Source organism: Daphnia pulex, chromosome 12, assembly GCF_021134715.1.
Source record: "Daphnia pulex isolate KAP4 chromosome 12, ASM2113471v1".
NCBI classification, from domain to species: Eukaryota; Metazoa; Arthropoda; class Branchiopoda; order Diplostraca; family Daphniidae; genus Daphnia; species Daphnia pulex.
Genome location: NC_060028.1, coordinates 10,350,303 through 10,362,703, shown reverse-complemented (window position 1 = coordinate 10,362,703; position 12,401 = coordinate 10,350,303). Strand labels below are relative to the sequence as shown.

Here is a 12,401-nt window from a genome sequence, read left to right as displayed (position 1 = left end):
CAGTCAGCAAACGAGCAGAAATAAGAAGGAGGAAGTGTGTGTGTGTGCATGCCACACGTCTCCAAATAACTTTGAGCTCAAAAGCCCAAACCAAAAATGGAAGTGCCCGAAACTCATTTTGTGTATATACTACCTCAAGTTCAAGGTTCGTTGGTACTAAATAAAAAGTTGCGCAACTACTTTATTTATGGAATATTACCCCCCACCATCTCTCTCTCTCCGGTGGTTTTCCGAGTGCTCGCACTGCGATTAAAACTAAAGCTCGTTAAGACACACGAGAGTTCATACGTATATACGTATGACGTATATACTAGTTACCTCATTACAGTCGAGTAGAGACACTGAGTCTACACAGCCATGCAAATAATAAACTTAGGCGGGAGGGAGAGCACCAAATAGAAGTAGACAAGGATAATTAAAAAAATAAAAAATAAACAAAGCAAACCTTGTGCCGTAGGGGGGGGGGCAGTTGCTTATTTGTGTGCTTCCGTTCCATTAGTCGAGAAGACTAAGTTCTTTTATTTTTCGTTCTTTTTCGTGCTGCTGGTTTTTATTTTATTTGTCAAATAGGCGAGGCGAAGGCAGCGAAGGGAGCGCGTGAGCGGGACGGAAAAGAAGAAAATGAAGAAGAGTCACGTTTCATCAGCTGGGAGAATCAGAGGGGGGGCCATCACGATCGCTTTCGGGTTGCCTAACCTGAACGTCTCCTAAACCAAACAATAGCAGCAGGTTCAAAGATGTGAAATGGCCAAGAAATCGGGTCAACGGTGAGACGCTAACCTCAACGCTGCAACAGTAAATCACTGCTGGGGAGGAGCCATTTGTCGGGAGCAATTTGAACGGAATCAGCCACCCCTCGAGTTTCGCATTTATATTTTTTCGTCGTTTATTTCGTCTTGTTATTTTCGGATTTCCCGCGTACCAATCTCGGCGCTTGATTACTCTCTTTGCATCCGAAAATGATGTGTGGGTGCGTCGGCATTGAAGCCTCTATTTTCCAATCACCAGTTTCTGACGCGCGTGGGAGAAAACCGGCGAAGAGAATTTTGGCGATGAAACAAAAAGAAACTTTCGACTGTTGCGGTAGATCGAAACTTTTGAAAGTGGCACGAAAATAAAATAAAAACAAATTAAAAACAACGAGGAAGCGGCAGGTCCCTCTTGGTCATATAATTTTTTAGTTTTACGATGCTTCAAATGCTTAAAGTTAAAATATTGCGGAATTTGTTTAATCCCACAGACAAAGTTTTGAGGTATAAAACCGAGCACGATCTCTGCAGTCGTTTTGCAAATAAGTTTCAATTGTAAGTTTCCCACTTCCATTGGTGATTTAATGAACCCTGACTGAGTAAACAAAACCGGCGAGAGAAAACAGTTCCGGTCAACCGCATATACGGTAGCTCAGGAATAATTGTACCCGTACTGTGTAACGATTTGTAATCAACGCTACCAAATAGTCAAAAAGAAAGAATATAAAGATAAATTTTTCCTACCTTTCAGCCTGGGAAATACGGCCGGGCATTTAACACAAAAGTGCTCCATCCACAGAATAGTTGAATCCACCAGGCCGGATAAGAAAAAGGGGGGTCCTCGTGAATACACCCACACTCACATGGGTGTACACGAGAACATTTAAAGATAGGCGAAGAAGAGATCCGTAACTCGACCGACATCCTGGGTAGTTTCTTCAATCAAGAGAGATGCTGATTATCTATATGAAAAATAAAAAAAAGGGTTACGAAAAATATTTACAGAAACAACAAATAAGGAAGAGTTGAAAATGAGACAGTGGGTAAACTTTTAATAAGCAAAAGAATTTTGGGTTTCCATGGATTGCATTTACGCAATATCATGCATCACCATAGGAATAAAAACAAAAATCATTACCCAAGCAATGATAATGAAATAGTTTAACGGTAACATGTCATGTCAATACCAGCACAAGCAATAAAATTTGCATATCTCGTGTTGTTACAAAGGCTGGATAAATGATAGTGAGGAACTAACATTTGAAAAATTTGTACAGTAACAGGTTTATCTTCTATTTAAGCTCCCATAATCATTATATTTACTTGCCAAGACAGCATGAAATGGAGAGCCAAAACACCCGAGTTCACACGGCGATCACATTTTTATAATTTTACTTGTTGCCCTATTTTTCGTGCTGCCACGTTTCCAAGAAAGTGATCGTTCCGTTTTCTTTGTAATCTACTCAACTTAAACTTGTGGTCTCTTTTTCGAAACTTGTAAACAAAACGATCGAAAGCAGACGACACTTTTCTTTTTTCTTCTCTAGCCATTTTTAAGAAATCGATAGAAAATTAGAAACCAGACCTAAATCAAAACCGCTCAAAAACGATAAAAGCGGCAATTTTTAAAACAAAAAGATAAAACAACAAATAATAAAAAAAAAAAAAAAAAAAAACATTTGTAGTTCGTTCAACTACCCAGTCCCGCGACGCCACCTAACGGCTGCACGATCAACTGCAACGCCGTAACGCAACGAAACTAAAAAAGGGGGGAAAAAACTAAAGGATGTAAATCAAATATGTATAAGCCGACCGTCAGAAATACACAGCCCCTAGAGACACACGCCTATGTCCTTCTCTTTTTCCATGCCGTTTAAAAAAATAAAATAAAATAACAAGATTTAAGGCTATAGTTAGACCCGTTTTTATCGACTTGGTTTCCATAGGAACCAGTTGACACAGTTCACTTGCGCCTGTACACTGGGAAATTTCTTTTGTTTTCTTCTTTTATTTCTGTAACGCATCCGCCGCAGGATTTTCATCTGCAAATCTGATAAAACGCTTCAATCTGTTTTTTTTAGAGGGCGCCTGTAGTTACGACAACCGCAACAACTACTACTTTAATTAGAATCAGTCAACTGACAGCAGATGACGTTTCACCAGAATTATTAAGGGGGAAAAAAGAAGAAAAACCTCTCTTTGTTCAGTTAAGTTCACTTGACGACACTGTCTATCCGCACAACTGAAATCCAGCCAAAGAAACAAAACGGAACATAAATTCTCGGTTGGCAGTTTTGTTTGTTTGTTTTTTTTCCAACCTCCGAAGAAGAAGAAGTCGCTACCGTTTTTATATTTTTTGGCGAGCCGTCCAAAGTCGTGAATGCTGAAAGTGTGTGTCTCTCTCTACCACTCACTCAATCAATACGAAAGCTCGGAGGAAAATCTTGGCCCATACACGGCTACACATATAGTGCCACTCTCTTTCTCTCTCTCTTCTATTCGGGTTATCGTCGTCGGCAGCAGCACCGGTCGACCAGATCCTTCCATTTCTGTTATTGTCAGTCGTACAGAACATATCCATTGCGCCTTTTGCGCGACACAAAGTGCGAAACAAATCCCAGCGCCTTTTTTTTACATAACAATACTTTCGGATTCTGCGAGTCAAGATGAGAGAGCACTATAGACGGAATAATAAAATAAAAAAAACCCAAAAAAGGCTATAAACTTGAAGCTACAGTATCAGACGTATTTTTTTTTTCTTGTTTGCCATGGCGTCGGCCATCAATATACGCACGGATATCACGACATAATATCGAATTGATTGAGATGGATGTTGACGTACACGGGGGGAGGAGGGGTTGGGGGGAAAAAAAAGACGTCGCCATCGGCGCCAGATGTCAAAGTCAAATGGGCACCGTGAAGAAGAGGACGTCGCGCGGCGATAACGACCGGAGCGTCGTCGAGGGGTAGGAACAACAGTCATCAAAAGTTTAAGATGTTCTATATCTCGTACCAGAGATGCGTCCCTACGAGACAGTGATGATAAACGCTTCTTTTCCACCTGCCCTATGGTACTATTTTACGACATTTAACATAATTACGAATGTTGGTTGGGTTTGACGTTTCGGGTCAGCAGCTGAGGACAGGTTATTTGGCCGGACCGGCTGGTTTATTTATCATTTTTCGGGAGGGTTGTTTAAAAAATGGAAGCGATTCTGGGAGGGATTTGTCGGCCGACATTCGTTGGAAATCCCGAAGAAAAGTTCAGCGTGAACAATTTCACGCTCAACTCCACTTGATCTCTTGATCAGCTTATTTCCCCTCTTTTGATTTCAGAGTGACAAACGAACAGGCTACAACACGCACATTCTTTTGTGTGACATCATCAGTTGAATTTGAAATCTTATCTCTCTCAGGACCTACATCAACGACCGAGCGCTAGAAACTGCAAAGGATCTGCTCATCCAATTGTTGAGTTTTCAATTCGGAATAATCAAACGCGTTCATGAATAATCATTCAAGACCTTTTCCAAAAAAGAAACGGGACAGACTGGGCTAGCCAACTAGTTTTCTTTCGACATTCAAGAAGCAACTCCTTCTACCGTGTTTTCTTGTTCCTTCTTCTACCCGCCCTCGGCCAATTACCATTAAACATGTCGAGCTGGTTTGAAGAATCATTCGAGTATATATAGATGGTGTGAGGGGGGCGAGAGCAAATGTCAATGATAACGAACATCTTGATGCCGTTTTCCAGAAGGGAATTCAGATGATTCAATTGGGTTTGCGCCTCCTGCAAATGACAACAGCCCTCTTGCGGGTCACAAGGGGGGTCGACACAGCACACACACACACACAGCGTAATAATTGGGCCGGTACACTCTATTTTGAAATGGGTAGATGCGTTTGCTGCTGCCATTCAGCAGCCCCCACTTTCCGATATATAATAGGAAACAATAACGAGACCCAACGGAAACAATCAGCAGCTCGGCAACCCAAGAGCGCGAGACGCTTTTCAAACCTCTCGTCCCAACGAGGAGAGTCTATAGCTTCACAATTGGTTGAGCATCTATACCGATTTCATTTCCCGACTCAACCCATGGCCTAAACAACAGTGGCACAGATACACACACACACACACGGAGCATCGATCAATATAATCTTTCCCCGCGAGAAAAACACAGAAGAGAAAGAAGAAGAAAAAAAACAAGTCTTTTTTTTTCAACATTTCAAAGGGAAAACAACATACGCAATTGAACTTGGGGATATGGTACTGTATAAGAAACCCTACAGCCGAATAAGCCAGCTGCTGCTGCTCGGTATAAATCTAATGCTAGACGTCATCTAGAAAGGAAAAGGGAGGGTATATAGACTAAAGTTCACCAGGTCTGCAAGGACGACGACATGTTTGATCGTTCGGTAAACACATCCGGCGCGAGTAACAAGTGATTTCCCCCTCACCCAACCCAACCCACCCACCCCTTTTCTTCCACATTCAATAACTGTCTATAGACAGCCATCACGTTCCCGAATCAAGCTAAGAATAGTCTTAATCTTATTATTTTTTTCTTCTTCTCCTTTCTGTTTGTGCGTTATCCCCTTCAAAATAGCTTGAAAAGGCCTGCATGACGTCAATCAGATGCAATCCGAAGCGAATTTTCTATGTACCCAACTCCTTCTTGTGAATAGGTAGAGAAGCTCCATTAGAAGAATAAAATTCTAAATAATAGCAGTAGAAAAAAAAGAGTGTGCTGGAAAAGTACAGACAACACATCGCCCAGCGCTGTTCCGAGCCTCTGCATTAAAAACAGTGAGCACGGGTATATAAAAGTACGGTATAATGGCAGATAGATATAGAGAGAAAGAGAAGGGGCCGTGTGGCCTATTTAGATGATAAGACTGTTGTCGTGTATGTGTGTGTGTGTGTATATACGGAACCGAGAACCATACACGATTCTATATATACGTGATGTATAGAAGTGTGTCTACGCGTGTGCTGAGCTGCTGCTGCTTCTGCTGCTACTGGGTTTTAGTATTGATTGGCGAAGACCGAGTAGGCGGGACTTGCTCGATCCCGCTTTTGACGAGCCGAGGAACACAAGAGAGCGAGAATGAAGGGGCACAAGTAAAAGTGGAAGCAAAGGAGAAAGAACCGACAAGAAGAAGAAGCGCTGCTGAGATGCTTCTCTGCCATCGTCGCTAACGGACGGCTCTCTCGACTCGTCTCACTCTGGCCCATCTTTTATAGACCGTCTCAACTGCTTCCAGCCGAAACACCGGTAACAGCACACACACACAACAAGACACTGAACAAGAGTGAGCAACGAGAGAGACCGGTAGCATCTTTGACGAGTTGAGCTTGTTGGAAAACTTTTCTTTCTTTCCAGGACTCGGCTGGAAATGTGAGAGAGATATCGTGCGTGGATTATAGTTTTGATGAAAAAAAAACTTCCTGTTTGACTTGTGTGTGTGTATGTGTGTGTGGTTTGTTTTTTAATTAAACACCGACTACAGTGGCGTCAAAGTTGAGTTCGGTGCTGCACTCTAACCAGTGACTTTTGAGTGTGCTGTCTTGTCAAACTCGACGGGCGCGCGGGGCGGAGTGGGATTCGAATCAACAAAAATTGGCTTGGCAGATGTAATCACCGTCGCCGCCGAGAGTCCGTGATCAAAGTCAACTTGTGCGTCGATCGATGCCGAAACGAATCGAGTTGTTGACAAACCAAACGTGCAGCGCTAGTCGAGGAAGGAAGGGAGGGGTGGAAAAAAAAATCCCAAAGACAAGCGGCTCTCAATTTCATTTCTGTCGCCCCCTCCGTTTGATTTGACCGTTATTTCTACTATTGCGGACAGCGGGGGTAAGTTGGTATTGATCCGAAAAATAAAAAAGGGTCGGTATAGTGCGGCGCTAGAGCGAGCAGCTGGACTGGAGGCTAAAGAGAACGGGTCCCGCTGCTTTATTCCGGATGAATCGTTAGAAAAAGGGGGGAGCACCAGCAGCAAAGAAAAAAAAAGAAATACAAAATAGAGAAAAAATAATAACAAAGTCAAACCCCCCAGCGGCGATGAGACAAGTAGGCTCATCGACTTGCTAGCGAACGTTGGATGAAGTGAGCAGGTTGTCGTAACATAAATAAACGAGTGCGCGTCATCACAAGGAAATACAAGAGCCTGGGCGAACGCGAGAATAAGAAGAAAAAATCCCGAATTGGAAAAGAAGAAGAAGAAAAGCCGAGAAAAGAAGATGCGGTCGTCTTCCAGCCTGTCGCTTTTATTGCTATTCCGCTTGTGCAACTGGGCGTCGGGGTCTTCCATCATCCAACGGCCGGACGATCAGCAACAGCCGAGGAGAATCCCTCCCAATCAATCAGGTATAATAAACACATCATGTTGTACAAGGCAGTCAAGCCGACTACGTCCTCTATGCGCACTCCATCACAACCCTATACAACTAAAAGGGGGTACTAGATGATGTAAAAAAAAAGGACAATGAACTGGCAGTAAAAACAAGCCTGTATATGTAGAGAGAATGCTTTTGAAAAGAGTTTGCTGACAGTCCAACATCAATCAGTGCTGGCTAACTAACTCGACGAGTTAGTTGGCCAGATTCCTGGCCATATATAAACTTAGTCTATCGCTGATGTTGGAATCCGTTCCGCTTTCTATCTATCCATCGACTAAGTCTTTTCTATTCCTTTTATTTCCTTCCTCTTTTTGGGTTTTTTTTCTCTTTCCCTCCGCTTTGATCCTCGCGCGCACACACGCCAAGATGCCGCCGCCACTAACGCCGCCACCGACGCCGGATCAACATCATCATCATCATCGGCATCTCGATGGTTATCGACTTGGATGTTGCAGGAAGGGCAGCAGGCGCATCGGGACACGGTTCCGGTGATCAAGTCGATCAAGAGTCGAGGCTTCCTAGTGGGCGACTTTTGCGACGACGCCGATCAGTGCAATTCCGGACTGCCTCACACCGTTTGCAACGCCATGACGCAACGCTGCGAGTGCGACTCCGACTTCCCCATCATCGTCGACAACTCCATCTGCGTCCCACGTACGTTCGTCAAATTAAATCAAAAAAGATTTTTTTATTCATTCCATTTGAAATACCCAGGCCCCCCCCCCCCGCTCCCATAAACTAATTTACCCGACCACCTTACACCCCCCGCGCGCTCTAAATTCAAATGTATATTCCGGCCGCGGACTATAGACCGTGACGGTTTGGACTTGTGGTCCTACTGCTCCTTCAGACTTAACTTATTCTGCTCACAGTTGCGTGCATTATTCCGCCAATTTCGCCCGTCTCTGCCGATGTCACATCCTTTCTCCCTTTGCTTAACGTCCGCACCAGCGCACACTGTCACCACCCGAATGATCTTTGAAAGCCCAGGAAGAAAAACCACAAGCCCGGCCAGCTTAACACACAGCTCATGTTTTATTTTTTCTACATTTTTTTTTATTCCGGTGGCCATCATTTGGGGTGAGGAGAGCAGCTTTGAAGCTGGGCGAAGATTGCCTCTACGATCAGTCGTGTCAGTACTACGACCGCAACTCCGTTTGCGCCTTGTCGGACCAAGGCACCGCTCATGAATGTCGTTGCCGGGCGGCATTCCGTCCGTCCATCACGCTCGAATCCATTTCGCAAACTAGCCTTTGCCTCCCAGGTCAGTTGGCCTTTGCCGATTTGCCCATCATTAATCACGCCGGAATTTTGTCCGCGAATCATTCAATTTTTTTTTATTAGAACCGCACGGACCTTGGTTGAAATCCGATGTGCCAACGGTCATCGGATTGGGTGTCGGCATGTCCATTTTCATGGCGCTGACCTGCCTCGTTTTGAGACTCTTCAGCCGGGCTCGTTTCGCTCAAGATCAAGCCCGAGGCTACGGCAACGCTCACTTGGCTCCGCCGTCCAGCGTCAGTACGACCATCAACCACACTCACACAGGTTTGTTGCGGCGAGTATAGCCTAGCGCTCATCATTAGAGAGAGAGATCTCCGTCTCCCTTACATCTTGTGGAAGAAAACGGGGACGCGCCCCTTTTATTGATTTTGACTTGAATATCATCTCAGATGGAAAGCATCCGCCGCGACCCAACTACCACCGACAGGTATCCATCACCGATTCCGAGACAGCTGCACCCACAGGTACGTGATCTCATCTCTTTAATGGAAAAAAAAGGAAAAGAGAAAAACCGAAAAAAGAAAAAGAGACAAACAGTTTTGCGCACGAGAATAACTCGGCGACGAGGACGCGGCTGACGACAGCTGTGCCAACAGCAGCAGCAGCCACCCCATCTTGCTGATCTTCCTGTGTCTTATATATAAGTTTCGACAAAGAAAAAAACAAGCCAAAAAGGAGAGAGAGAGAGAGAGAGAGAAGATGATGTCGGTGAAATGTTGCTTACAAAAGCACTTTACCCCCCAATCTTCTTCTGGCTTTTTTCTTTGTTGTTGGTCCGATATATCTGCTCGGTCGAGCGTCCAAGCCTGTCTCGATAAGCATCAACTCATATTTCTCTCAATCTACTACTATATAACAGTATAATTACACCACTGTCTATACATGTGGCCCTTTTTTTTTCATTTTCTTGTGCTGTGTGTGTGTGTCCGCACTTCACTACACCGCACTCCTACCCCGTCCTCCAACGTTCCATCCGCCTGTATAGATATCGGGGCGCGTAGGACTAACTCGATCAACAACGGCGGTCACCATCACTCGCGGGGATCCTTCTACGGTACGTTCACTGTGTGACGTGTGATCTGCGAAAACTCACTCGACCCCATCTTTTCTTTCTCTCTTTTGTCTTGTCCATCAACTTCCATACATCCTTTGCTCACTCACTGTATACAGTAGCTGTCGTGATGGCAGGAAGAAATAGAAATAGAAAAAAGAAAAAGAGAGAGCTCGGCATGGAACGCTGGATCGGGAACGTTTACAATAGAATAGAATCTATATCGTGTATAGTCGACCTATTTATTGATCGATTCTACGCCACCGTCACTCTGTGTGCCCACCCACGGGATGAGCGACCGAATCGTATAGAGCTAGAAACCGAGCGAGACCCCTTTTTTCTCGTCTCTTTTTCCTCTTATTACTTTTTACTTATCTCTTTCATTTCCCTCCTCGCTGTCGACCCGGGATTTTCTTATCTGTTGCCTGTGACATTTTTTTTTACAAAGAAAAACCGGATGGGGAAGGTGTGAGAGCGCCTATCCAACGTAGCGCACATTAGATCCATTAAGTTTCTTTCTGTACAGATTGATGGCGCGTGAATGAAAAACCTAATCACCCGTGTGGATCTTTCTCTTCCATACGTCAGACTCCATCCCACATGGCAGGGACAACCCAAAAGAAGAAGAAACAAAAAAACTGGCCACGATAATATAATACGAGAATAAATTTTATTGTTTTCGCCCCCCTCCCAGTCGACACCTAGCAACTGTTAAAAGAATGCCGGCCAGTGGTCGGTGCTGGAACGATTTATAGATGAAATCAAGCCGCTATCGATAAAAAAGGCAGAAAAAAAAGGACAAAACCTTCGACTGCGGAGGCCATATAATACGCAACGGCGATCAAAGTTCTCTCTCTCTTTCTCCACCCAATTCTCCCGAGTGAGAATTGGCCAGCCGAAAAGACGAGTCGATATAGTAGCAAACGCGTTGCCTAGGGTTCACAGTTAAGACCGCAGCAGCAGCAGTGGCAGTAGCCCACGCCTCCGTGAGCTCTTTTCCTTCCTCTGTTCTTATTCCGGACGGCTCACTGATGGGAAAGAGAGACAAGTCCATTTCAGCAGCCCGGGTGCCAACGACCGAAACCGAAAGTGTAGACGACGCTCTCTATCTCTAGTCTCTAGTCTCTTTTTCTCTCCCCCACCAATCCATCATCAACATCAAAGAGCATGGCACACCCTAAGTATAGTTAAGCCCAAATGGCTTTTATAGCCACGGGGAAACACACACCCATAGGTAGTCGTATAAGCACTGCATGAGCATCCCCGAATGAAAAAAAAAAAAAACGACGCTACATACAATAGCGCTCTGCACACAGAGTTTCGCCGCAGTGAACGCGGAGCTGGAAATTTTCAAAGGCTTATCATTTGGGTTAAGAGAAATGTATATAGATCGGTATTATCATGCATGAATAGACAGAGATTAGTGGCGTTTGAAGTTTCATGTCGGTGGGTGAGCTAGAGACTAGGTAAACTAGGTAGTAGCGCGGTAGTTAGTTTCGGCTTTATTATTCTCCAAAGGAAACTCGACTAGGGACAAAGACTCTGCTGAATCTACGGGGGAAAAATAGATCTCCCTCATATTTAACTCTATACGACTGCTTTAGTGTGTGTGTGCGGGAGGAGGAGCACATCTGGGGACACCGCGCTGGATGCATGAAATGGGAGTGCACTCGCTATTTTACTGATCAATTTCGTCTCTTTCCTTTATCTAACCGATCCCTTTGATTTCCCTATACCGGGCCCGTTACAGCTATCGATCGACTGGGATCGGTGCATCTGTATAATACGCAGAGGCGAGAGGAGAGCAGAAGAGCTGGGCGCTTGAAATGAAAGCACTTTCCTTCTGCCTGCCTGTCTGCCTGATTCCCAGGAAATGCAATTGAAAATTGCGAGAGTAGAGTTGATGATAGTCTTGATAATGTAGTAGCATGTCGTCTGAGAAAAGACGAGCCTAAATAGTAGACGACGGGACGCGCACCGTGTTGTCTATAGAGATGTGTGTACATACAATGTGTGTCCTACCTTTTGTAGTCCGATGCTGGGCTTTCTCTCTTCCTTGGGCCTGGGCCGCTTCATTTCCTTGTCATTCATTTCGGTCGCTTTACAACGTCCAGGTCGAAGGCAGAGCAACCACTCGGCAACGTACGAAGCCAAGAGCCCCATGAGGAATCACCGAGGCGAGACATCTGCAAACCGCGAATCCACCAGCGCTCAACCGGATAATGCCGAAGATCGAACGCCAGCCCCACTCCATCGATCCGACAATTCCATACGCTCCAGCCTGGATTGAAATGGAGAATCTCAATTAGCAAAGAAGATATAGTGGAAAGGAATGAAGAACATCGCGAGCGGAAAAACAAAACAAAATATATATAAATTCGCTGGAGCTCATCCATTAACAAATACCCTGCCATCGTGTTAACAAACGGACAAACATCTTCCGGCTCTGTGTTTACTTATTATTGTTATTAAATATTTTTGTTTTAAATCACACTGTTTTTTTTTTGTTTTTCACTGGACAAAAATGGCACTCACTCACAGTTTCATCTTTTTTGAGACTCGCATTGATAGATGTAATTAAGCTGTTGTGGGGTTAATTGTGCCCTCCGCCAAGAGAATGGCCAAATTCCTCCTCAAGTTGTCACGGTGTTCTGTAATCCATGAGAGCGCCAACTCAAAAAGGCAAACAGTCGACATTCTCATCAAGATGACATCAATTATCAAATATCTATACCATTATATGGAGTGTGTAATATCATCTACATGTGTGTGTGATTGTGGAAATTCTTTGTTACCCTCACCTCCCCGGCTTTTCCTCCCCTCCCCTTTTTTCCTTCAAACCTTTTACGTATCTCCGAAATATTGGATGTCATACTATATAATAAACGATTTTCTATACATGAACATTGCGTCTCCC

At 44.4% G+C, this 12,401-nt stretch overlaps 2 protein-coding genes across 4 annotated transcripts in view; one reads left to right on the top strand and one right to left on the bottom strand.

Annotated features, from left to right (window-relative positions):
* LOC124209734 (cadherin-23-like) overlaps positions 1–11,644 on the bottom strand; it is a 28,942-nt gene extending 17,298 nt beyond the window's left edge. For both annotated transcript variants that reach the window (XM_046607883.1, XM_046607885.1), the window contains exons 1-2: positions 11,507–11,644; positions 1,494–1,711 (exon numbers count right to left, since the gene is read on the bottom strand). The gene's annotated coding sequence lies outside the window, so the exon portion shown is untranslated. The remainder of the gene's footprint in view (positions 1–1,493; positions 1,712–11,506) is intronic.
* On the top strand, positions 5,868–12,388 carry LOC124209735. Of its 2 annotated transcripts, XM_046607886.1 has the most exons (7): positions 5,868–7,117; positions 7,516–7,803; positions 8,243–8,413; positions 8,494–8,697; positions 8,823–8,897; positions 9,419–9,487; positions 11,599–12,388. In XM_046607886.1, the coding sequence occupies exons 1-7, from the start codon at positions 6,991–6,993 to the stop codon at positions 11,772–11,774; spliced, it is 1,110 nt and encodes a 369-aa protein (XP_046463842.1). In that variant the 5' UTR covers positions 5,868–6,990; the 3' UTR covers positions 11,775–12,388. The 2 variants fall into 2 exon arrangements, with proteins under 2 accessions (XP_046463842.1, XP_046463844.1); XM_046607888.1 differs by lacking the exon at positions 9,419–9,487 and having other exon boundaries at positions 5,870–7,117.
* Positions 12,389–12,401: the final 13 nt, after the last annotated feature.

Coding starts and splice junctions, on each gene's coding strand:
- LOC124209735 (XM_046607886.1), top strand. CDS start 6,991: ATGCGGTCGTCTTCCAGCCTGTCGCTTTTATTGCTATTCCGCTTGTGC. Junction 7,804..8,242: donor CAACTCCATCTGCGTCCCAC/GTACGTTCGTCA, acceptor TGAGGAGAGCAG/CTTTGAAGCTGGGCGAAGAT. Junction 8,898..9,418: donor CGAGACAGCTGCACCCACAG/GTACGTGATCTC, acceptor CCGCCTGTATAG/ATATCGGGGCGCGTAGGACT.